This window comes from Macaca fascicularis, chromosome 16 (genome assembly GCF_037993035.2).
Source record: "Macaca fascicularis isolate 582-1 chromosome 16, T2T-MFA8v1.1".
In the NCBI taxonomy this organism is placed as follows: Eukaryota; Metazoa; Chordata; class Mammalia; order Primates; family Cercopithecidae; genus Macaca; species Macaca fascicularis.
In genome coordinates, this window is record NC_088390.1 from 73,097,159 (window position 1) to 73,123,275 (window position 26,117).

General features: G+C 45.4%; 1 protein-coding gene across 8 annotated transcripts in view; it reads left to right on the forward strand.

Annotated features, from left to right (window-relative positions):
• Positions 1–26,117, forward strand: part of PRKCA (protein kinase C alpha) — a 522,615-nt gene that overhangs the window by 368,284 nt on the left and 128,214 nt on the right. For all 8 annotated transcript variants that reach the window (XM_065532446.2, XM_074020203.1, XM_074020205.1 and 5 more), the window contains 3 exons: positions 20,905–21,061; positions 22,097–22,231; positions 22,743–22,839. In XM_065532446.2, the coding sequence (XP_065388518.1) occupies positions 20,905–21,061; positions 22,097–22,231; positions 22,743–22,839 (389 nt within the window). The remainder of the gene's footprint in view (positions 1–20,904; positions 21,062–22,096; positions 22,232–22,742; positions 22,840–26,117) is intronic.

The window sequence follows — 26,117 nt, forward strand, 5'->3', positions numbered from 1 at the left end:
CCTTGGACCTGCATCATAGGCACTGCTGACATTTGCTTAGAGCCTCTGCTTTCTCACTGCTCATTTGAACATATTCATACTGGACACAGGCTGGCCCTACAAGCCTAACACTTCTCAGAACCGTCTCTCCTTCAGGGGACTTTGAGAAGCTCTGCTCTGATCCAGTATTGATGAATCCAGTAGTTTGTTGATTTCCAAAGAAGGATCTTGCTTTCCTTATTTCCTACTACCCAAGGAAGGGGGAATCACCTAATTATGGCTCCAAATATCAACAGATGTTATATAAAGGACTATATAAGATTTCCTGTATCTTAATTCTTTACAGAAATGCCTTCTGCGAAATCTGATTCTTTGTCTGTCAGATGATGATGAATATGAAATAACTGGATTAGTAGAGGAGTGATGTTTATCTTAGAGCAGGATCTGAGCTTCAGACCCGTGGATGTACTCTCAACCCCACTCCAGCTCCAGTGGGGGTCAGTGAATTCTCCAAAATGATATATATAATTTTGTATCTAACTTCTAGGAGAAAGAGTGGCCATAACTCTCCATGTCTCTGCAAGGCACCCCTTGAATCCCCCCTACACACAAATTCAGAAATTATTTCCAGGACAAAGGGCTACATGAAGGACCTTTAACTACCTAGGAACCAGACTAGAAACGTAGACTTTGGTGATACCATGAAAACAAAGGCATAATCATGTGCTATGAAAAGGAGGCAGCTTCTGTTCACAGTAGAAAGAATCTTAGAGCTTTCCCTGTCCAGCCAACCGCCTTGCTTTCTAGACTGAATATAAAGACTCACTAAAGATTGCCCAAGAAAGTGAGCAGCAGGACAGAGCAAGCCGAAGGTCCCCTCCCAGTTCCTTCCCCCACCTCTGCCACCCTTTAAATTCCATCTGGAATGTCTGAGTGTTTAGTTCAGTTGGAGGTTAGGGATCTAGGAGGTGAAATGGCCACCAGGATGATGTCGAATCGAATTAAACAGATACAGCCTTGGCCTTTAAAGAACAGACCACAGTGGAGGCATATGTATTCATCCATTCTTACACTGCTAATAAAGACATACCCGAGACTGGGTAATTTATCAAGGAAAAAGGTTGAATTGACTCAGAGTTCAGCATGTCTGGGGAGGCCTCAGGAAACTTACAGTCATGGTGAAATCTTCACATGGCGGCAGAAAGAAGTGCAGAGTGAAGCAGAGAAAAGCCCCTTATATAAAACCATCAGATCTCGTGAGAACTCACTCACTATCATGAGAAGAGCATGGAGGTAACTGCCCTCATGATTCAGTTACCTCCCACCAGGTCCCTCCCACAACACATGGGGATTAGGGGAACTACAATTCAAGATGAGATTTGGGCAGGGACACAGAGCCAAACCATATCAAGGAACCACATTCAAAAGCCACCCACACAGTGACAACATGAAAGTTAACAACATGAAAGCAAAGGTAAGAGTGTCTGCCATGAGAGCTGATGGTAAGCAGCTTAGATTTGAACTGAGAGTGGCCAAGAGTAATTAATTCCTCTTCCAATTAACCAGACTTTCTAGAAACGGTGGAATTCCAAGAGCTACTTAAGAAATCTAGATCTCCTTGCGTTTCTGGATTGAATTGCGGTAACCAGCTGGTAACCTATGAAATGCAGTCTCTCTCATGTCCCTCTGAAATGTTAAGAAGATCCAGGAAGTGACAGAAACCCACGATCAAGACTGGCAAACCACTTATTGCCACTTGGAGAAATTTCTGTTGCCCATTAGCCCAGTGGTCCTGTGTTAAGAGACAATTATCAGTGGTCTGGCCATTGGATGCATGAAAAATCAAAGTCCTGCACACCTGAAAGAAAGCAGGAAGATTTATTAGGCCTCCCCTTCTGCTCAGATAAACAGGGTCTTCAACCAGGCAAAAAACCTGGGAGGTGTTCCTTTGCTATGAAGGTTCTCTTATTTCAGAGGATCAAAATGCTGTGTTTTCTCATCTTTCCATGCAGTCTACAAATAGGCTGTAACTTCCAAAGGAAAAAGAAAAGGGCTCTTCTTGGTGGGTTATGTCCTGAGGGTTAGGAGCCCTGTAAGTGAAGTATAGTGGACACAGGTGTGGAGGTGAGAAAAACTCAAGGGTCAGGGGATTCTAATTTTAAATGGACTTCACAGATTCAGGATGTGTAATTACCAAGCACCGTGAATTGGATATGATCCTACCTGGCTTCAGCAAAAACATGCTCATCATTGAACCAAGAACCATGAACATCAATCTGAGTGCCCTGGAAGAGGGAAGCAAGTTCTCTAGTGTCCCAGTCGACAGTGGATACAGCCAGTGTGGCACACAAAACTCTAGTGTCCCAGTCGACAGTGGATAGAGCCAGTGTGGCACACAAAACTCTAGTGTCCCAGTCGACAGTGGATAGAGCCAGTGTGGCACACAAAACTCTAGTGTCCCAGTCGACAGTGGATAGAGCCAGTGTGGCACACAAAACTCTAGTGTCCCAGTCGACAGTGGATAGAGCCAGTGTGGCACACAAACAGTCTCTTTGGGCAAATAACACATCTGGATGTACTTGTCTTTGTTTGAGGACAAGTAAAGAAAGAAAACAAGCCTAAAATATGGGGCCCATGTTTAAAACATGGGAGATAAAGTGAAAGGGATAGTATCATGGAGAACATATCTGAATGTGGATTATTGGAAGAAAAGAAATTACAAAAGAGTATTTGAGAAAACTCCATACACATTTTAATAGGGTGCAGGAGGCTGGGCACAGTGGCTTACGCCTGTAATCCCAGCACTCTGGGAGGCCAAGGCAAGAGGATGGCTTGAGGCCAGGAGTTTGAGATCAGCTTGGGCAACATAGCAAGTTCTGCCTCTACAAAAAATTTTAAAATTAGCCAGGCATGGTGGTGCACACCTGTAGTCCCAGCTACTCAGGAGGCTGAGGTAGGAGGATTGTGGAGCCCATGAGTTCAAGGCTGCAGTGAGCTATGATCTCATCACTGCACTCCAGCCTGAGTGACTGTGAGACCCTGTCTCTGCTTAAAAAAAGTAAATATGCACAATCTCTGTAAAAGAGGAACATAATGCCATTTGAACAAACAGGTTGAAAGGAAAAGCAAGCAGAATGAGATTTTTTAAAATGATAGTGGGCTATATAAAGAGAAAAGATGAAAGATGGTGGACAAGTAAGACATGCCAGTTTCTCGTAAGGAAATTTATAGTACATAATTAAAATATTCAACAAACAGCAGAATTGGCATTGCAGAAAATCAAATCAGTGCTGTGCAAGAATCCTGGGAAGCTCTTCTAGGATGCAGACAAAAGGACAAAACGATGATGATGAAAGAGAGAATAATGAAAATGGAAGACTGGGAACAGGATATAAATAGAGAATAATAGCTTTGTCCCAAGGATAAAAGAAAAAATTGAAAAAGCACTAATTCAATATGATAGGACCAAATTTATGGAGCGTTCAAATGAAAAGGAATGCACTCTGTTCCTACAAAATTAACTGAAAGAAGTCTGTGTTTAGAAACATTCTGGGCCAGGCGCAGTGGCTCACACCTGTAATCGCAGCCCTTTGGGAAGCCGAGGTGGGCAGATCACCTGAACTCAGGAGTTCAAGACCAGCCTGGGCAACATGGTGAAACCCCATCTCTACCAAAAATACAAAAAATTAGCCAGGCATGGTGGTGGGCGCCTGCAGTCCAGCTACTCTGGAGGCTGAGGCAGGAGAATCGCTTGAACCCAGGAGGCGGCTCACTGCACCACTGCACTCCAGCCTGGGTGACAGAGTGAGACTCCGTCTCAATAAAGAAACGTTCTGGCACTTTTAATTACAAAGAAAGAAAACAAATACCTTTTCTTCAGAATATATAGTTGACCTACGGGAGAATAAAAACCAGGTTGTCACTAGACCTCTAATCGTATGCACTACTAAATTTTAAGAGAAAAGAAAACATCACTTACAGAGTTTGGAAGAACAAAGTAAATTGGCCCCAGATTTCTCACCCAGCCAAGTTGCCAGTCATGTGGCATATTCTCAGAGATGCAAGAGCTCAGAATATACATCACCCACACTTTCTTGAAAATTATTTAAAGGCGAGCTAAAGAGGACGGCAAGATGAAGTAAAATTAAAAGTTCAGGGATGGGGAAGTCGTATAAGGATAAGCAGTAAGCATTAAAATCAGTGGAACCTGTTCCTGTGGAAAACAGCCATCAAAACTGTAACTCATATAAAAATTATGACAAGCATTAGAGATCCCAAACTCCAGATAATTTTACAGTAACAGAAACAGGAAGTAGGATGGGAGGTCACAGGGAGTAAGAGCAGAGCATGCACAGTGCTTCATGCCCTCGGGGAGAGGGGTCAGAAGATGCTATCTCATACTTTCCTCTGATGATGGGAGAAATGTAGGATTTAAAAATATGTTTTTGGGTGAATTTAAACAATATTTTAAAAATTTTGGCCGGGCATTGTGGCTCACACCTGTAATTCCATCACTGGGAAGTTGAGGTGGGAGGATTGCTTGAACCCAGGAGTTCAAGACCAGCCTGGACATGGTGAAATCTCCATCTCTACCAAAAAAAAAAAAAAAAAACCACACAGACACACACACAGAAGTGACCCGCTTGATGGCATGTGCCTGTAGTCCCAGCTGCTTGGGAGACTGAGGTAGGAGGATTGCTTGAGCACAGGAGGTCAAGGCTGCAGTGAGCCATGATCGCACTACTACACTCCAGCCTGGGTGGCAGAGTGAGACCCTATCTCAAAAATAAATAAAAATAAAAAATAATTTTAAAAAATTCTAGAAAAAATAAATGCAAAGAAAACAGAGTACAGTAAAAGACTGAAGGCCAGGTACAGTGGCTCAAGCCTGAAATCCCAGCACTTTGGGAAGCCGAGGTGGGCAGATCACGAGGTCAGGAGTTCGAGACCAGTCTGGCCAACATAGTGAAACCCCATCTCTACTAAAAATACAAAAAATTAGCCTGGTGTGGTGGTGGGCGCCTGTAATCCCAGCTACTTGGGAGGCTGAGGTAGGAGAATGGCCTGAACCTGGGAGGCAGAGGTTGCAGTGAGCCGAGATTGCACCATTGCATGCCAGCCCAGGCGACAGTGGGAGACTCATCTCAAAAAAAAGCAAGCAATTAGGAGACAGAGGGGTGATAACAAGTGAAGCCCCACAGGACAGAGGCAGCCAAGAAGTAGGGGCGGTTTAAAAACGTACTGGAATTGGGCTGCCTGGGTTTTCAGCCCCTGCCCTTGTTAGCTGGGTGACCTTGTCCTAGGTACTACTTAATCTCTCCAAGCCTCAGCTTCCCCATCTATAAAATGTGGATACCAAGTAGGGTTACTACGGAGGTTAGTTAATATGTCCAAGGTGCTGAGTACCTTACCAGGTACATACTTGTGGGTACAAATATTGAGGATAAGGTAACAGGTTAAGCTGCCCACCATTTTCAGATGGGGTGTTTTGCTAAAATTCAGCGATATCCTATGAATGAGACCTACACCTAAAGTAAAATGATCCATAAACACTGAGAAAAAGGATGGGCAGGGATTTATGAGATGAAAAGAAAGCAAGCAATGGAAGTAGAATTGCCCCGAGTCAGGAAACTCTATATACCTGGATGGAGAAAGCTGAGTCAGAGGCTTGTACCACTAACATGCCTTGGAAATCTAGAACAATTTAAAGTCTAAGCTTGTTGCACGAATTATCAGAAAGTTGAAGAAGATAAAATACATGGCCCTGAAAACAGAGCCGAGTATTAACAGAAGCCGTGCGGACCAATGGGAAAGATAGGGCTTGTTCCATTAATAATGTTGAGAAGTTGTCTGAACATTTGGAGGAAAACAAATTAGATCCTGCGTCACACTATACACCAAAATAAATTTCAAATGGTCTTAAAAGTTAAATATAAAAAAGAAGATATTTAAAACTTAGGTGAGTATTAAGCTGATCTCAGGGCAAGGTTTTTGTAAGCCTAAAAAAAATGGAAGAAATTAAAGGAAATGTTTGACAGATTTAACTGCATAATAAGTTAAACTTCTCTGTTTCTAGAAGAATGGTGACATGTAACACAGTTTGCAGCAACTATGACAAAGGGCTCTTATCATTTATATCTCAACAACTCTTCTGACACAGTAAGAAAACTTGTTACTACCTTCTAGAAAACTTGAGAGTAAGTCAGGCAAAAATAAATACAAATGGGCGAATAACCATGGGGAAAATTTAACCTCAAAAATAAGAAAGTCAGAATTACAGTGTTACTCTTTACTGTTCTCACTACATCTTGATATGGTTTTGGTAGGATTTTGGTAAACTTTTAGAGGAGTAATTTGGCAGTGTATGCCAAGAATCTTGAATAATTTTCCATCCTTTAATCTACTTCCAAGAATGTATTCTTATTCTTCTCTGCATCAGAAATGCTGTGGCATTCTTAAACACACAGGGTATGACCAGACCTGCACAGCATAAATAGAACAAGAAAAAAGTATCAGAAATTTCAATGAATATTTATGCACAAAGATGGTCAGTTGCTATATTATTTGTAAAAGTGAAAAATGATAAAGTTTGTAGATGCCCCCAAACAGGGAATTGATTAAATTCTGATTAGCCATAAAATGAGATGTTAGATATTTAAAATGTTTTCAAAGCATACTTTGTTACAAAGGCAGGATCTAAAACTTTCTTTCTAGTGTGATGTGAATTCTATAAAAATAAATATTTCATTGTAGGTAGATGTGGAAGATACTGGCCCTAAATACGCTAATGTGCCAATGTTCGTTCTCCCATACAGAAGTATAGTTGTTTTAGTTTTCTTCTTTATACTTTTTTTTTTCTTTCTTGAGACAGAGTCTTGCTCTGTCGCCCAGGCTGGAGTGCAATGGCGCGATCTCAGCTCACTGCAAGCTCCGCCTCCCAGGTTCACGCCTGGGAGTGAACTCTCCTGCCTCAGCCTCCCAAGTGGCTGGGATTACAGGTGCCCACCGCCACACCTGGCTAATTTGTTGTATTTTTAGTAGAGATAGGGTTTCCCCATGTTAGCCAGGATGGTCTCGATCTCCTGACCTCGTGAATCCAACTACTCGGCCTCCCAAAGTGCTGGGATTACGAGCCACTGCACCAAGCCTCTTCTTCATACTTTTATGTCTTTAAATTTCTTGTATGATGGGTGTACCCATTACTCCTATAAGAAGAAGAAATTTTTCTTAAAATAAATATCTTCCTACATTGTTTTGGTAGAATCGTTTCAGTCTCTCATAACCTGGAAAATATTTCTCTCACAACGAGGTCTCATTTTCTTTTGAAACATCAGAGTTATAAAACCTTAATATAAAATTTTATGTTCCACTAATTGTAAAAGGGAAAGTAATGAAATATTTATTATCTTTTTCCAAGGACTAAACATTGCTCTTTCTCATCTTACACCATAGTCCTCCGAATTCTCTTTATGTAAGTTTTGTTCCAGTAGAACTTTGGTTGATGAGTTGCTGACCCGTGTTTTCCGGTACGTGAATGGGACAGAGATTCACTCTTATCATCAAGCAGCCAGCCTCACCAGCAAAACAGAATATTCACTAAATAGGTTCCAAATAGGAAAACGGTTCGTGTCCCTCAGTCCAGGTTTGTGTACGGGGCCATATGACGATGGGAGGCGATGTCTGAGCAGATGTATTTTTAGTGTTATCTCATCCTTCTCGCCTTTGTCTCTGGTAATGAGGAAACAAATATCACAAAATTTAGGGGTCATTATTTCTAAACATGAAAGAGATCACATCAGAAATTCTGCAGCATTCATAAACACAGACGGTGACAACAGACTTGATAACAGCATAAATAGAACAAATGCAGTGAACCAGACAGCACCCAGACCCAGTTTGTACACAGAATCTCAGTCTGTAATTACTCAAAAATTGTTCATCGTGGTTGATGACACCTGTGCATTTTATTTCCTGAAATCTAGAGAAGTTCCACGTGATCATTATTTAACCAAGAGCAAAAGTCTGTTTCTGACCCGTTTTTCCTGTAAGTGGAGATACATCGTATGCTCTTTTGTCTTTTGTGGGTGCAGAGATTCTTTCTTCAAAGCATTTAACGTTTTCAAAAAAGTGTGCAACTCCTTTTGGCCTGGCTTTCTTCGCCCGTGAAAAGGCCTGGGTGGTTTTTCCTTGTCCAAGAGTCCCTCCAAATGGACGCTTTATGTACTGCAACCCAGAGCTGAGAAGTTTCCAAGCTTTCCTGTCTGCGTTAGCGTTCCAGTCATTCAGCAAGAATCTACTGAGTGCAGATTTCATCTTGTCTGTCTCGTGTAGTTGCCCTGGGGAAGTAATACCTGGGGGTAGGAGGGGCTGTGGCCCTTGCCCTCAAGGTGCTGTCAGTCTGTAGACATGGCACACCTTTGGGCTGGGCTAGGCTGGCAGGAGAGTGGAAGGGCAGAGGAAATGGGTCTTGTGCAAGGCTAAGTGCTGACAGCACTGAGATGGATGGGGGAGTGTCCCCAGCGATGGGGCAGTGTGGACCCAGAAGCACAGAGCAAGGTGGGCACGGAGATACACGTGTTCAGCAGTTACTCAGTTCACGCACGGTGCTGTGCTAGGCAGTGGGGGTTCAAAAGAAGTAAAAACAGAGAGTAGCCTTGTTGGAGCGGAGTGGTTCTTTTGGGTTATATAAATACTAAATGTGACAGGTTGCATATTTAACATATAGAACCAACCTGTCAGAACCAATGCCAGCTCCGAAGTCATATCAGCATCTGCTAGGGGAGTGTGGGCCAGAGGACAGAGCACCACTGACATTTAGATAGAGGTGTTCAAGTAAATGGTAGGAAACAGGTTAGAGGCCTGTTTTCCATATTGGGAACCTCAAAGGTACTGTAACCAAGTGCCACTCAAGCTATGATGGAGAATCTCTCAGTTCTAACTTGTTAATGGGAGCAGAATATGATTTTTTTGTTGCTTCTGGCCAAATGATTCTAGTGAATCAGTCTGACGAGTGGCAGTGCCTGGGCTGCTACCCACGACCAACTCACCCGTCCTGTCGACTCTTCATTGTTCATGCTTGAGAAATCAGTTACCTCCTTATGCCATGGAGGGCCTGACCACAGTGCATGCCCACCAATGGGAAGACGTGCCCACACCAGTGGCAGGATATGCCACCACCATCATGGACCAACCACCCAACGCCTCCTATCCAAAGGCAGATCCCAGCGAGCGCTTGCTCTCTGTTGCCGGGACTTCTCCCAGCTCCAAAACCGCCTTAGTCTGATCCAATAATATACCTTTTTAACTGGGTGGCTCGTAAGCAACAGAAGTTTACTTCTCACAGTTATGGAGGCTGGAGACTCCGAGATCAGGGCACAGGAAAACTCAGTGGCTAGAGAGGGCCCATTTTCCGATAGCCCCACGTCCTCACACGGTGGAAGGGCAAACCAGCTCCCTCGGGCTTCTCTTATAAGGACACTGATCCTCTTCATGGAGGCTCTGCCCTCCTGGTCTAATCGCCTCCCAAAGGCCCCTCCTCTTAATGCCATTGCCTTGGGGGTTAGGATTTCAAACACGAATTGGGGGCAGGAGGCACAAACATTCAGACCACAGCACAGAGCTCTTCCCTTCCCTAGCCAAAGCAGGAATGATCCGGAGGAAGCCTGCTGTCCCTTTGCACACAGGTTCTGAAAGTGCGTGGGGAGAGGACGATCCCTCGGTCCCTGCGGAACCAGGCTCTTGAAGCATACAACAGAGGTTCTCTACCCAGGGCCTCCCCTAGAATGTCATAAAAACTGCAGTGTTGTATTAAAGAGGTGCATGGCTTAAAGAGAATGGAGAATGCCCAGCCCGGAGTGTTTTAGGATGTGCCTGTTATCCAAAGTTAAAGCCTGTGTGTGTCAGGAGTGTCACTTGGGGGCTACGCTTCCCAGCCCCCTCTCCTGCGGCAGCCGGAGCCTGCCTGGGCCCCTTCTGAAACGGCCTTCTGTGCCCACATGATAGCCCCTAGCAATGCCAGTTCTGATTCCTCCCAGGGTCCCATGCCAGCTGACCCAGCAGTGCCTGTAACATGTCCCATCCTTGCCAGGGCTTGTGTGCCTGCACGGTTTTAGAGGCTCCAAGTCAGAGCCCCTAAACCCAGAACTTTGCCTTATTGCTAGACAGCTTGACCGCCCCCGGAATATCACGTGGGAAGGGCGCTCGGTAAATCCTGTTCCGGAAGCAATCTGTCACTCCACCAGTTTCCCAATCAACATTTGCCGAGGAGTTCTGGCTCCCGGTGCAGAACTGACTCGTGGCGACGTGAGGGAACTGGCAGCTTCTTAGACCCAAGTTCTCCCTCGCAGCATCGTCAGAAGAGGCCCAAAGTAGAGACGCAAACAAACCTCAAGAACAGCGTGTTCTTCCCGGTAACGTGACCGGGAAAATGTGAGCCAGAGGAAACTTGAGAGCTCCGTGGTGCAGCTGAGCTGGTGGGGTGAGGGATTTTTCCCTTTTTCTATCTGGTCCAGCCCATTGGCCACTGGAGATGCTCCTGAACTGAGTAACCAAGCTGTTAGGAGGGTACTTTCTCAGCAGCACCAGCGCTGAACTCTGGAAAAACGCAGCTAGAATAAGGAGGAAGCAGGGGGGCCTCTCCCACACCAGGCTTGCCCGGACAGGTCAGCTTGCTTGTGGCCCAGTGCTACTGTGCACATGTTCATTTAAAATCCGTATTTCCGAGGCAGCCGTTGCATAATTAAAGAATGGCCCTGTGGATATCCTGTGGCGCTCCCTGTTTGCACTTGCTCCTGGGTGCGGCTAAGGTGTGGGAACGGCTGGGGAAGCCTGAACAAGGTGGGGTTGGCCAATTGCAACAGGTCGCGGCCAGATCAGACGCCCCGAAGAGGAGGCTGTGCGTCAGGTTTGTCCAGGAGTGCCAACTGCTGCGCCAGAAAAGCCGGGAGAAAAGAAGCAAGCATAAGGTGCACATGAGAGGTGCTGGTTTCTGAAGGTTCTGCTAAGACAGGAGAGGATGGATTCACACACTTCTCCCCCCACCCCGCCCCCAGCCCAGAACCCCTTCCTTGCTTCAGCACAAGGTCAGAGTTCAGAGGCTCAAATCAAAGCAGAAGGAAGCTACGGGAAGTAGAGCTTTCTCTTTTGTGTCACTTTCTCCTCAAACAACTCACTGTGTTGGTGGGGTAGTGTTTGTTCTGTGCTGGGGGTCAGTAAACTACGGCCCAAGGTCCAAATCTGACCCACAGCCTATTCTTTTTTTTTTTTTTTTTGAGACTGAATCTCACTCTGTCGCCCAGGCTGGAGCACAGTGGCGTGATCTCGGCTCACTGAAACCTCTGCCTCCTGGGTTGAAGCAATTCTCCTGCCTCAGACTCCTGAGTGGCTAGGACTACAGGCGCACACCGCTATACCCAGCTAATTTGTATTTTAATAGAGACAGGTTTTCACAGTGTTGGCCAGGCTGGTCTTGAGCTCCTGAGCTCAGGCAATCCACCCACCTTGGCCTCCCGAAGTGCTAGGATTACAGGCATGAGCCACCGTGCCTGGCCTATTTTTTAAATAAAGTTTTATTGGAACACAGCTGCGTTCATTTGTTCACATATTGTCTGTGTCTGCTTTCGCTTCACAATAGACCTGAATAGTGGCAGTAGAGACTTCGTGACCTGCAAAGCCTAAACGACTGGTGATCTGGCTCTTTTTAGAAAAGGTTTGCTATCTCCTGTTCCACACAAATAGGTGAACCTGAATGCAGAGGTCACCTTGTGGGGACCACACAGAGGTTAATGCCCAGGCCCCTGAGGCAGGACTGAGTTGCACTCCTGACTCCATCCCTTACTAAATGTCCAACCTTGAGCAGGTTTGTTAACATCTCTCTGCCTTGGTTTTGTCATCTGGAAAGTGGGCATCTGAGTCATTATTTCACAGGAGTGCTGTGAGTATTAAGTGAGTGGGTGTATTAAAGCACGTGGAAACCTGTCAGTAAAGTCCTCTTTGTTAATTCAGATATAACTCACAGGTCATAATATTCACCCTTAAAAAATGTACAGTGTAGTGGTTTTCAGTATATTCACAAGATTGTGCAACCACCACCACTGTCCAACCCAGAACATTTTCATCACTCTAAGAAGAATTTCCTCAGTAGTACTTGTAGTAGGATGAATAACAACCACCCGAAGACATCAGATCTTAATCCCTGGAATCTATAAATGTGCCCTTAATTTGGAAAAGGGGTCTTTGCAAATGTGATAGAGTTAAACATGTTGAGGTGGGGAAATTATTCTGGATGATTTGGATGGGCCCTAAATGTAATCACATGTGTATCCTTAGAGAGGCATAGAGAGAAATGATAGGTACAGAGAAGAAGGTGATGTGGCCACGAGCCAAGTCATGCCTGCTGCCACTGGAAGCTGGAAAAGGCCTGGAGTGGATTTTCCTCCAGAGCCTCCAAAAGGAACATGGCCCTGTGGAGCCCCTGATTTTGGCCTGGTGATGTGAATGTTGGACTCCTGACCTCCAGAGCTGCGAGACAATACATTTCTCTTGTCTTAACCAGGAAGTTTGTGATACTTTGTTCCAGCAGCCACAGGAAACTGAGGATACCTATTGGGAAGATTATTATTGATGTCATCCTGCTAGCAGAAAGCAGGCCAGAGCTAGAGTTAAGTCCTGGGATCTGAACTGGGGCAGTATGAGCTTTAGCATACTCCACTTAGTGGTGGAGAAGCCTACTTCAGCCAACAGTCATTCATCTGGCAGGGACCAAACATTTTCAGAACCCACAACTTTTCCCCACACCACTTATTTTTTTTGTTTCCTCCTGCATAGGGTTAAACAGTCCTTGTTGCCTGAAAAAAAAAAAAAGAAAACAAAGGACAATCCCAGCCACCCAACAGGCTTCTCGCAGTATGCACACCACTGTCATTGGGAACATTACTGTAGGGAAATGAACACTGTTTTAGATACATTTATGCTATTTTGTGGAGTATCATTTTTCCTTGGTTTCAATATTTGTTTTGTGGCCTTAAAAATCTCTACATCGGTGCAAATTTACCCAGCTCATTTTCACACCCACTGCAATCTTCTTTCCCCTCTATGCTTTCCATGTGCTGTTTGTCCTAGAATTGGTAACTGCAGCAGAGAGAGAGAGAACCCACTAAAGCACCATTTCCTCTTTGGTGACATGGTTGCTGGGTACTCACTGGCTACGTGGTCACTGGGTACATCATGGTCTTCATTGATTCAGTCACTGGCCTGTTGGTTCTTAGGCAGATGTCAGCACATTCCAGCTGTAGTGACTGGAACACCCCAGTGTACTAAGAGGTTTATTGGTTTTAGAATTACATCCCTGAAGCTACTACACTCACATCTTTAAATCAGGTGCAGCACCTTTAAACCCTTCACTAAGTTGAAGGCACCAAAGCACAGACACAGCTCTGCAGGCTTTGCCTGCCTTCCCACCACCCCTATAGGCACACCCAGGGCTCAGTACAGCACTGCAAGGTGTGTGTTCACTTTTCCCTCTGTGCTCTTTGGCCACCCATCCTTCTAGTGGAAGAGCGTTTCCTTTCCTCCTCATTTTCCTGAGCAACCTTCTCCTCCATCCTCTCCTAGCTGAGGCTGACTTCCCCACCTCTTCTCTGGGACTTTGTCTTGCTCAAGCCATTTCTATACAACAGCAAGCAAAAGTGGAGTTTTGTACAATCACTAGCTCGCCCCAGCTTGGCTACTCATTGGCTTTGTGTAGTGGACAGGTGGTTTCACCTCTCTCTGCCTGAAGGCCCTATCTGCAAATGGGCTTGATAATAGCATCTTTTTACATGAAATTAAATTAGAGATCTAAAGTCCTTTGAGAGAACATTCTGGGTATCTAATGATTATCAAAATAATGAATTCTCTGGGTTTGAAGTCATTTTTTATTCCTCAGAGACAAGGCTCATGGGTTTGGGAAGCGTCCCTCACTCCATGGCCTGGTGTTGAATGACGTGAAGTTCTTTCGACCACAGACACTACATCTCGCCTGTTTCCAGCACTTATCTGCCCTTCCACCAACATCTTTGCATTCACGTTTCTTTTGCTGTTGGTAACTTCAAACAAAGAAGAGTTTGTTTGTTTGTTTTTCTGCAGCGTCAGAGAACATTTTTGCTCATGCCTGGTGTGGAGTAGGATTGGAGAATTTTGTTTACTCTTGCTTTTGCTGTCAGGCAGGGGTGGAGGTGGGAGGTGTCACTGGTTCAGCACACACTGAACAATCCTGACTTTTGCAGTAATTCTGTTTTGAGCCTTTGTCCTTGTTCTTGGCTTTTAAGTAGAAGCCAGGAACAAGGGTGCTCTTAGATGGGGGAGAAAGAGCAATAAAAACAGAGAATTATTTCCTAAAGCAAAACAGATCATTTGAAGGGCCATGTTGTCCTTAAATCTGGAGACACTTGACTTTTGTACATTACTAAACAATGTCCCCATATAGACATGAACCCTTCGATGGGCGGGGTCACTGTGGGTCAGTGCTGACAACTCTGGTCCGCAGGCAACAGGGATACAGCTGTGTCCTCAACAAAGCTTTTGGTGTATGTGCCCATGGATGAATCCTTCAGAACCTCTGCATGACCATGACCTTACTTTGACCCATTGCCCAGCTGGAGCACCCTCAGAGTGAGGTTAAAAATCCACAGTTGGGGGGGCGGGGGGGAGGTGGGAAAGGGGCACACGCTGGGTGGGTTCCGCAGTGTTGCCACCAATCTAGCTTTCATGCGAGGTGATGAGTCATGGGTGTTTATCATTCCACCCCATCATTTATGCTACATATATTCTCTGGATTAAGAAACCACCTGGAGGGGCTGGGTGCGGTGGCTCAGGCCTGTGTAATCCCAGCACTTTGGGAGGCCAAGGCTAGTGGATCACTTGAGGTCAGGAGTTCAAGACCAGCCTGGCCAACATGGCGAAACCCCGTCTCTACTGAAAATACAAAAGTTAGCCAGGCGGTGCTTGTAGTCCCAGCTACTCTAGAGGCTGACGCAGGAGAATCACTTGAACCCAGGAGGTGGAGGTTGCAGTGAGTCAAGATCGCACCACTGCTTTCCAGCCTGGGCAGCAGAGTGAGACTCCATCTCAAAAAACAGAAGGAAAACATCTGGATCGTTCTCTGAATGGATCAAGGATTGCAATGAGTTATTTTTTTTTTTAATTGCAAATTATTTTGGAACACCTCGTTGCTGACTGTTTCACTGTAGCCTAATGTGGTCTGTTACCCTGAGGAAACAGCCCTGCTTCTGGGGTCAGAGAGAACTGAATGATGGTGGGGGTAGAGGTGGTGATGATGATAAAGATAGCAAATGCTTCTTTAACACTACCATTAGTAATAATAGCAAATACATAACACTTCCTTTGTCCTGGGTTCTCTTCTAAATTCTTTGCGTCTATCAATTCACTTAGTTTCCCAACAGCCCTGTGGGATGTGCACTGTTATTGTCCCTGTCTTACAGATGAACAAACTGCAAAGTTGGGTAATTTATCCAAGGCCATCCAGCTAACAAGTGGCAGGCAGAGATTTGACCCTAGGTACCCACACTCTTGACCCTAAGTGATGCTGCCCCTGAGAAGTCACCCACCACCCGGAGCACCCATTCAAGCAGACACAGCCTGGCTTTCCCCGGTGCGTCATCGGATGTGCATCCCTCACTCAGGCGCCTGGAAGCCTTTGTGGGCGCACCTTGCTTCTCCCAGAGAAAGCATGGGGGTCACTCCTGCCTGGCTTCCTGCCTGGGTCCACATCTCCACTTTTCATCAAGCAGGCTCTTGGCAAAATCACCGGCTTCATCGCCTAGCCTGCACTGTGCCATGTACTGTGGTGCCCCTGTGGCTTCGATTCTCCAGTCCGGCTAGGGCGGCCCAGTCCTCTGAGCTGATGAGACAGCCCGTCTGCCTGTATCCCCACCCCATTCCTCAACATTGACTTAAAACTCTGCAACTCTCATGTCCTGGGCTGCCGAGCCACCTGCATCAGGGATCACTGGGTAGGTGGTTCTCAGTCTTCATCATCTCATTTGAATGAGCTTTATCCAGAAATGATAGGTTCCATGATCAGGAAATTATATAACCTTCTAACCCAGGCTGTTTTTTTCACAGTGCCAGGCTTGACAGCTGATAATTTCAGAGCAGCCATCTGAAGCCAAAAATATGGGAATATAATTAGTATTCTATATTTCTATTAAAGTTCTGGAATTACAGAACAGACTTTCTATTCTGAAATGGCCAGTACCGTGGCACAGATGTATTTCCTCAGCAGGTGTCTCCTCCTCATAAAGTCTGCAGAACTGCTAATGAGCTGTGATAGAAAACCATTCTTCCCGCGTTCCCTGCCATTTGGGTAGACCTCGGGAAGCAGTCAGTGCTTCTGCAGCTGAATGAGCAAGGGAAGTGTGTTGTTTCTATACTGTTGGGTTTAGAGACCTATCTTTTGGAACTTGAGTTGGCATGATAGATCTTTAAAAAAAAAAAAAAATCTCATTTTCAATATTGTATGTATCAAAGTAGTGTGATTTTTGTGTGTGTGTTTCCTTATCTTGATTCTGTGGGTCGAAACAAGTTGGTTCTTGCAGAAAGTGAAAGACAAGAAATGAGCCGTGGGACAGGTGCCGGGTCTGTTCTTCTTGGACCCAGTACTGCTGTTAGGCTGTGGAATATTCCACTTCCTTAATAACCGCGGAATTGGCATTCCCTCCAACTGTGCTTCCCAAGTGTGGGATGGGGCCACTGATGGATGTGACTTCTGGTTGCACTTAAGGTGATTTCTGAAGGTACTATACGGATGTTAAAAAAACCTTAAATTACATGATGAGTTAGTTATTCCCAATTTTCTGTCCATCTCAGTTGAAGCAGCAAAGATTTCTGGGGCTGGAATATCCTTAAAACTCTAGCACTTGTTAATTTCCCCTTTGTAGCTAAGAGACTGAAGATCTCAGGCAACTGGATCCAGCTAGAAATGAGTAACATCGATTTTCGTTGTGTTTACTTTTCTGGTTACCTTCCATTTATGGCAAACAATCTTGGTTTTCTGTTTCCTGTAGTGATACATTTCCTTTTTAAATGGTGGCTATTAAAAAGGGAGCCAATTGAAAGAAAAATGTGAATAATAGTCGAAGTCTTCAAATGATGTCGGTGTGTTAGGCCAGGGAGCACACTCGGAGGGTGAGTGCTGAGTGCAGTGAAGAGTGCTGGCTGCACCTGAGGCTTCTCTGGGGAGCTTCACCATCCTGATGCCTGGGCCTCAACCCGGACCAAGTAGATCTGACTCTCTGAGGGCGCGGCCCAGGGATCAGGGTTTGACTAAAACATCCCAGGTGTTTCCAGGGTATAGCTGAGGTTGAGAACATCTGCCCACCTAGCCTGGGCTGCCCTCTGACTCCACATCTTTTTTTGGCAGGTTGGGGGATAGAGTCTCACTGTGTCGCCCAGGCTGGAGTGCAGTGGCACAGTCTCGGCCCACTGCAGCCTCCGCCTCCCGGGTTCAAGCAATTCTCGTGCCTCAATCTCCTATCTGGGATTACAGGTGCCCACCAGCACACCCGGCTCCTTTTTGTATTTTTAGTAGAAACGGGGTTTCACCATGTTGGCCAGACGGGTCTCAAACTCCCAACAGCATGTGATCCACCCACCTCAGCCTCCCAAAGTGTTGGGATTTGACGCCACTTCTCGATCGCGTCTTTCCCTTGTTTCTCTCTTCTGTCTCTAGCCCTTATTCTCATCTGCTTCCCCACTTCAATTTTCCTCTTATGTTCTCTTTCCTAGCTTCCCCTCTTCCAGCTTCCTTACAACTACTCCTATGAGTAATGCCCCCTAGCATTGTCTCTTAGCCTGACGTTCTTGAAACCATACAGTTGCAACCCTGTTAGAACATTGCCACACTGTACTGTTTTCCCTGACATTTGCTTGCCACTCCGTAAGCTGTCAGTGCAGTTTCTGCGCATCTAAGGCTTGTCAATTTTGTTCTCCACCAGTAACTTGTATGAAGAGCAATTATGATCATTGCTATTATGCTCTCACCGTGTGCCTATCACTGCTCTAAGCACTTTACATGTATGAGCCTACATAATCCTGACTTGAAGGAGATATAATTTTCCAGATGAGGAAACTTAGGGACATAAAATAGCTTGTCCACAGCCACAGAGTGGCAGAGCCAGAATGCAAACGCAGGCAGCCTTGCCCCAGATCCTACACTCTGAGATGGGACCCCAAGTTAGTTGCTCATAATCCTGATTCAGGTGTCCTGGCATGCCATGAGTCACACATCACACAGGCTGTTCTCTGCTGTGATAAGAAATTGAAATTTGGACCCACTATCTGCTTCAATGACATTTGGAATTGATAACTCTTTTTATTTTCAACTTATTTTATTTGCAACTTAAATGATAGTATCTCAGTAGGAAGCTCACAGCTTTAAATCCCATCAAGATTTTAACTCATCACCATTCAGAAGAGATCCTACTTAAATGATTTTTTGTGTGTGTTGTCTGTCAGGAATATAAATTGAAGATATAAAAGCCAGCACCCGCAATAATTCTGCAACTGGCAGGAGGCAACGCAGGACCTCTTGGTGGCCTTGATAAGGGTCTTCTTTGGCTTGTCCAGGATGTGACCTTCTGCAGCCTCCATTGTTAGACATTCCAGGGCATTTTCTGCCTTTTAAAAAGCATCTGATTCTCATTCTGGTGTTTAATCAGAGAGAGCACGCTGGCCTCTTTCCATTCCTCATGGGAGAGCTCCATTTTTGTGCTCAATCTTTGGTGATACTCAGGGTTGATGTTTTAGTGGGCTAGACCTTCTGCATTGGATTAAAACCTTTCACATGAGCTTGATGAATTATCCAGTGACCAAGTCCCCTGGGGGCCTTCAGCCCTGTAGATTTCAGCATGATAAGAGTGGAAACGAGTCCATCATGCCTGGGGTGTAGTGAGCACTCACATCATGGATTTTTTTTTTTTTTCATTTTCCAAGCCCCTAACCATGTAAGGTGTTTTATAAGCATTCTTTTATTCGAGTCTCTCAACAATTCTATACTACTGGAATTATGCCCCTCTTCATTTTTCTAGATGAAGAAACATAGGCTCAGAGACAAAGCTTCCCAGTGCTCAGGGTTACATGGTGAAGGAGGCAGAGTTCGCACGTACACCTGCTGAGCCACAGGGACCATGCCTGTGTGTTTCATTTATGTGCTATCTGCTCCCCGAGATGAATGAGGTTAGATATTTTCTTAGGAGAAGAAATACTTGGAAGGCACAAATGGGGTACGAGAAACATATATTCAGCTTCTCTGTGGCTAGCAGGCCTGAGCCAGCCCCTCCCCCTCTGTATTTGAATATAGTCCCATCTGTTACCCACCTGTGTAAGGCTGCCAGGTAAGGAGGATGTAAGGCTGTTGGCTGGCAGGAGGCGGCACACAGTAGGTCCACAGACTAGTAAAGGCAATGCCTGTCTGACTTCTGATCTTAGGGCTGTACCTCCCTCATTTGTGTCCAAAGACCCAACATCTTTAGGATTCTCCCCCCGCCCCCTCCCCATCTAACCCTGCCCACTGACAACTCCAGTGCCTTCTTCTAAAGTTCTTTTGTAATTCTTAATAATTAAACTATGCTGATAAACTATGCTAATTGCCTAGATCTGTGGTTCTGCAACATTTATGGACATCAGAATCACCCGGAGGCTTGATAAACACAGACCACTGGACCCCACCCCAGAGTTCTGATTCAGGAGATGATGCCAGTGCCGCCGGTCCAGGGACCACACTGTGGGAACCACTGGACCAGGGAGCCTGGTCCCAGTTATACATGTGTTGATGGTGTCTGACCAGTTGCATATCTGGTAATTCAGCCTCACTGGGAAAGATGCCATGGGAAGATAATGAGGAAGGCATTTGGGGTAGGAGGCTCAGGCCTTTGTCCCTTCATCATAGCAGTAGATAATTACCTTTTATGTTGATGTGCAGTGGCGTTAGACAGCTTCTCACGGTTGTGAGCCTCTGCCAGCTCTTAAATCTCCGAGCCTGCTTTCTTCTGTGGACGAAATGGCGTTTCCTTCTAATTATTTTTGATTCCCATATCAGGTTTCTCAAGCTAGGATTGCATTGGAAGTGCCTGGAGGTCTTGTTAAAGTGAGGATTCTGAGTTATTAAGTCTGAGGTGGGACCCAAGGTTCTACATGTCTAATGAGCTCCCAGGTGATGTAGATGTCGCTGGTCCATGGATCAGCACCGGGCAGCAATTCTGAGTTACAGCTGTATACAGCAATGGTGCTTGCCCCTGCTGCCCAGTAGAATCACCCAAGGAGCTTTTAAAAACGAATATTTGAGCCACATTCCTTGGAGATTCTAGTTTAATTCTGGGGATTAGAATTTTTAACTCCCCCATTCCCCAACTCCCTTGTGATTCCAATGTACAGTCAGAGTTGGAAGCCATTGGCCCTTACCCACAAAAAGGGATAACACCTTCTGGGAGGTCAGGTGCATGTGCGGCACCATGGACCAGGTCGGGCTGGTTGCCTCCATGCTGGGAGGGTGCGCCATTACTCCTGGGGTGCTGCAGAGGTCACCTGGGAATCTTGTTAAATAATGGATTCTGCTTCGGCAGGTTTGGGGTGGGACCTGGGTCTCTGCATTTCTAATAGATATCTGAGTGTTGCTGATGCTGCCAGTCCAGGCTGGTGCTGAGTCCCAAGACCCGCCCACAAGGGCCCACACGATGCCTGTTATCTCTGCCGGTGGTGGCAGTGGGTAGCTTTTCTCATGACGAGCGTTAGAGGCGTTTGGCTTCCCACCATCTCTCTCCTTAAATGCCATCCTGACTTCTCTTTTACTCAGCTTGGTATTGGCACAGGACACTGGGCAATATAGGTCCGTTCTCTTTTTGTAATGTTTTCTTCCTTCTCTCTTCACAGTACGAGATGCAAAAAATCTAATCCCTATGGATCCAAACGGGCTTTCAGATCCTTATGTGAAGCTGAAACTTATTCCTGATCCCAAGAATGAAAGCAAACAAAAAACCAAAACCATCCGCTCCACACTAAATCCCCAGTGGAATGAGTCCTTTACATTGTAAGTGGTCTCTCCTTGATCAAATCTCGTTCCTATACACCATGCAGTTGCCCACCTCGTTGTTTGAGGTAATGAAGTAGGTTCATTATAAACGTCTTTAAACGTGTCTTCAGTCCTAAGACCTCCTCAGGCTGCCATTAGGGAGGTAGCTATTAGCACCTGTTTGATAGATAGTAATTTGATTTACCAAGAGTTGCATAATTCCGGCCTCAAATTATTATCATTATCTAACCTGGTTAAACAATTCTGTGTAAGGTATTAAAGATGATGTAAAAATGTATCCGGTGTGTCCACCTCTCGATAGACTTAGGTTCTTTTGAGAGTTAGGGGAGGGCATAAGACAAGAATTTAAATAATTTTTAGACCACAGAATGAGTGAGTAATATAGGAAGTGTTATTGCCACTGAAACGGCAAGATCATTCTTGCCTTCAAAGAGAGAAGACCTCCTGGAAAAGGTGACACTTAAAGCCAGCCTGGGAGGGTTGCTAGGATTTCAGAGGTAGAGATGGTAGAAGGGGAAGAAGGAAGGAGGGAATAAATAAGTCAGGAAGACTGAGTGCAGCTGAGCAAAAGCAGGAGGTCCCCTTTGTAGACTAGTATACAGGAAGCAGCTTTTCTGTGGACAACCAGAAAGGTAGCTATCTATTCTAGAGGGACCAGCAAGCTCTGCTCTGTAAAGGATCAGATAGTATATATTTTAGGCCTTGTGGGTCATATAGCCTCTGTTGCACCTGTACAACTTTCTAGTGCCAAAGCAGCCATAGGCAATATGTAAACAAATAACCATGGCTGGGTTCTAATAAAACTTTATTTATAAAAATAGACGGTGGGCTAGATTTGGCCCATGGGTCATAGTTTGTTAACTCCTCCTGTAGCGCTTTGGTTGCCAGCATAAGGGGTTGGTATTTTACTGGACCAGGAAGAGAATCAAATATACTATTTCTGTATCTCAGGCTCAAATCATGTACAGGTGGTATCTCCCAAGAAACCATGATCAAAATAACCTAGTGTTTGCATGTGTGTGTGTCTTGTAGCAAACTGAAACCTTCAGACAAAGACCGACGACTGTCTGTAGAAATCTGGGACTGGGATCGAACAACAAGGAATGACTTCATGGGATCCCTTTCCTTTGGGGTTTCGGAACTAATGAAGATGCCAGCCAGTGGATGGTATGGAAGCTGCTGAGGTTGAATATGTCTCAAAGCATCAGACCATTTAGACAGTTAGGTTTCAGTCTCTAAAATGTCAGTTGAGACCGGACATGGTGCCTCATGCCTATAATCCCAGCACTTCAAGAGGCCAAGGCAGGTGGATTGCTTGAGCCCTGAAGTTTGAGACCAGCCTGGGCAACATGGAGAAACCCCATCTCTACAAAAAATACAAAAATTAGCCAGGCGTGGTGGTATAACCTGTAGTCCCAGCTACTCAGGAGGCTGAGGCTTGAGGATCGCTTGAGCCCAGGAGGTTGAGGCTGCCGTGAGCCGTGATTCACCACTGCCCTCCAGCCTGGGCAACAGAGCTACCCTGTCTCAAAAATATAAAAATTTTAAAAAGTCAGATGTCTACTTCTCTACCTGTGGCCTCTCCATGGGATGCGTTTCCCAAAACAGCTTGACTAGAGGTTCAGGAGGAGGCTTGCTAAACTTGCGGTGGTAACTCTCTTTCTCCTGTCTTTGAAAGGTACAAGTTGCTTAACCAAGAAGAAGGTGAGTACTACAATGTACCCATTCCAGAAGGGGACGAAGAAGGAAACATGGAACTCAGGCAGAAATTCGAGGTGAGGATAACAAAATGCCTGGAAACACCTTTCCTGTAGAAAGCCTGACTTCAGGAACAGCCGAGATAGTGTGGTCACATTTTCGAAAGGCAAAAAAGTAATCTAAATGTTAATGATCTTTTTCTTTATTTAAAAACATAAATGTTGTTCACTCCCTTTCCTTGGCAAGCTGTTGACTTTTTATGACTCTTATCACTTAGAAAATGGAAACTGGAAATATCCCAGAAATGAAAGCATGGTTGATTTTTGCATAAGAGATCGATTTGCACATCACTGGGGAGAGAAGCAGCCTCTGAGGGGCAGGATTGTTCTTACAAGGGAGGACTTGTGCTCTTCTGAAAAGGAGGAAGTCATTTTGGCCTTTCCTTGGGAGCTCATTTGTGTGTAATCAGGCTATCATCTGAGACTTTTTTTTTCCCCCTGCAGAAAGTACAAGGTTCCTAATTTTGTTCTGAAAGACCAGCTTAAACAAATATGCCTTTGTGTGTGATCCTTTTTTATCTATATTCCAAGTGTTCAGCAAAGGCCACCTCCCTCTCTTCTTCCTCTTGGCATTTGTGTTTGCCTCTGTCCCGGATTCCCTGGTCTTTTTTCTTCTCCTCCTCTGCTGCTTACTTCTCTTTTTCTTCTCCTCTCTCTCCCTTCTCCTCTTCCTTTACCAGACATCTCCGCTTTTAGTAAACAGTTCTTTTCTCTAAGCACCTTCCTTATGTTTTAAAGTCACAACTTCTAATATTTTTCTGCTTCTCTCATCACGCTTCATTTTGGCTGTTCGAGGGACTCGTAGAGTAGCCTTTTCAGTCTGTGTAACAGGTTAATTCCTTTGTGAATCTTTCTCTTCTTCAGACTCATTAGAATTCCCCAGAATTTCCCCACTCTAGAGCAATACACGTGCACACGCACACATGTGTATAGGTGCTGAACTGTTACTGAAATGTTGACACTAAAGGGATGCTATTGCTCCTGTTTTCCTTCTTCTGTTGTTCTCTAAGAAACAGACAGATCTGGGGGGTGGGGAAGAGTGGTCTTGGGAGGATAATAAACCTCCTTCATGCACCCTGCAAAAGAAACATATAGGTCTTATCCAGAGAGAATGAATCCCAAAGGATGTAAAACATGCAGTTGTTCAAATTACTTTGTTAAACTGATGTTTGGTTAAAGTCTATGTTGGTGGCAAATACTAAATGGCAGGGGCTCTGGTTAGATGTCCTTGGGAGCACGAACGAGTGAAATGATTCACAGGTGATAAATGGCAGTGAATAGCAGGCCTCAGGATTGAGGCAGTAGGGAGTGGTGGAGACTGGGGTAAGCTGGTAAGCTTGAGCCCTGTCTGCAGGTGGCAGCTACTGCTACCCTGCCCGACTTGATGTTTCTCACACGCGAGTCCAGGCCTGTGTTGCCAGATCTTCCTTCTTCAAGAGAAGACAGAAATCCAGGTTTTTATGTGATACATTCTGATTTATCTTAATGTTGGCAGAGTTCTAATGTTAAAACTTAGAACCAGGCCAGGTGCGGTGTCTCACTCCTGTAATCCCAGTACTTTGGGAGGTTGAGGCAGGCAGATCACTTGAGGTCAGGAGTTCAAGACTGGCCAACATGTCGAAACCCTATCTCTACTAAAAATACAAAAATTAGCTGGGTTTGGTGGCATGCGCTTGTACTCCCAGCTACTCCAGAGGCTGAGGCATGAGAATTGCTTAAACCTGGGAGGCGGAAGTTGCAGTGAGCCGAGTTCATGCCACTGCACTCCAGCCTGGGCAACAGAGCAAGACTCTGTCTCAAAAAAAAAAAAAAAAAAAAAAAAAAATTTTAGAACTGTCCAGATGTGGTAGCTCACACCTATAGTCCCAGCACTTTGGGAGGCCAAGGCAGGCAGGTTGCTTAAGCTCACAAGTTTGAAACCAGCCTGGGCAACGTGGCGAAACCCAGCCTCTACGAAAAATGCAAACACTAGCAGGGTGTGGTGGCATGCGCCCGTAATCCCAACTACTCGGTGGCTGAGGCACGAGAATCACTTGAACTCGGGAGGCAGAAGTTGCAGTGAGCCAAGATCACACCACTGTACTCCAGCCTGGGCAACAGAGTGAGACCCTGACTCAAGAAAACAAACAAAATCTTAGAACTCTGTGTAGGTCAAATGTGCATCTATTGCTTTAGACACCAGTAGGATCCAACCAGTCAGAACCAGCTGGCAGTCTCTGCTCTTCAAAAATAGAGGAGAGAAAAAATAATTTTAAAAAATTATTTGTATAGTTGTATATATTAGAATATGTATAAATATAAATATGTGTGTGTATCTGTGTATCTACTATTTGTCTATCGATAGAAAAGAATGAGATTCTTTTCAAAGAGGCCTTATGATATTTAGAGGAATTCAAGTACAAAGATGAAAGTCAGGGTTTTGGGGCAGGTTCAAATGACTATGCCAGGCATAGCTCTTTTTCAATTTGTATTTCTTCCCTTGCTTCATTATCTGTTTCCACCCCTACCCTGCAGCTGAAGATGCAGACCCGGGGTACTAGAGAGGACCACCTTCTTGAGCCCCATCCCTGATGTCACACCACCTCTGTGACGGATGGATCCTTCTAGAGAGAGTTTCAGGACTGAGTGCCAGCATTCCTCAGCTGTCTCAGGCAGGGGAGGAACCTGAGGAGCCAGAAAGAACCTTCCTTACTGAACGTTATGCCGTGGTGTTGATCACGAACAGTCACTGGGTCAGGGGCTGCTGGCGCAGAAAGAATGCATTCGAGGGAGGAACAGCACGGGCGTTCCCCATGGGGTTCCTCACAGTAATGTCTGAGACTTAGCTTTGCTGCTGGAGAAATATTGACCCACTCTTTGTGCTTCATTGTCGTGGCTTCCTGGTGAGTAAACCTCCTGTTTTTCTGGGCAGTGAGTTCAGCTTTTTATAAAGGTCAGAGTTCCAAACAAACAAAAACAAAATACAGGCCAGAGGCCCTGAGCAAACGCGAAGCATTTCTCTTGGGAGGCTGGTCAGAGGCCCCGGGTGTGTTGCTGGTCACTATTCCTCCTCCTGAGAGGGCTGTGGACTTGGCAGGAGCGCCAGCCCGAGACTGTGCAGCATCCTCGGGAGAGGTGGCGTCAGCAGAGTTGCATGGGGTGGAGGCTGTGCTCTTCAGCCTACTGAGGGCTATGCCTGGAGCATCTACATGAACTGCATTCTAGCCTTTGCTTTAAATACCTTTCAGCTTATAGTTCCTAGATTTTACTCAAATTACATTAGCTCATTTGCTTAGAGCATTTACAAAAAAAACACA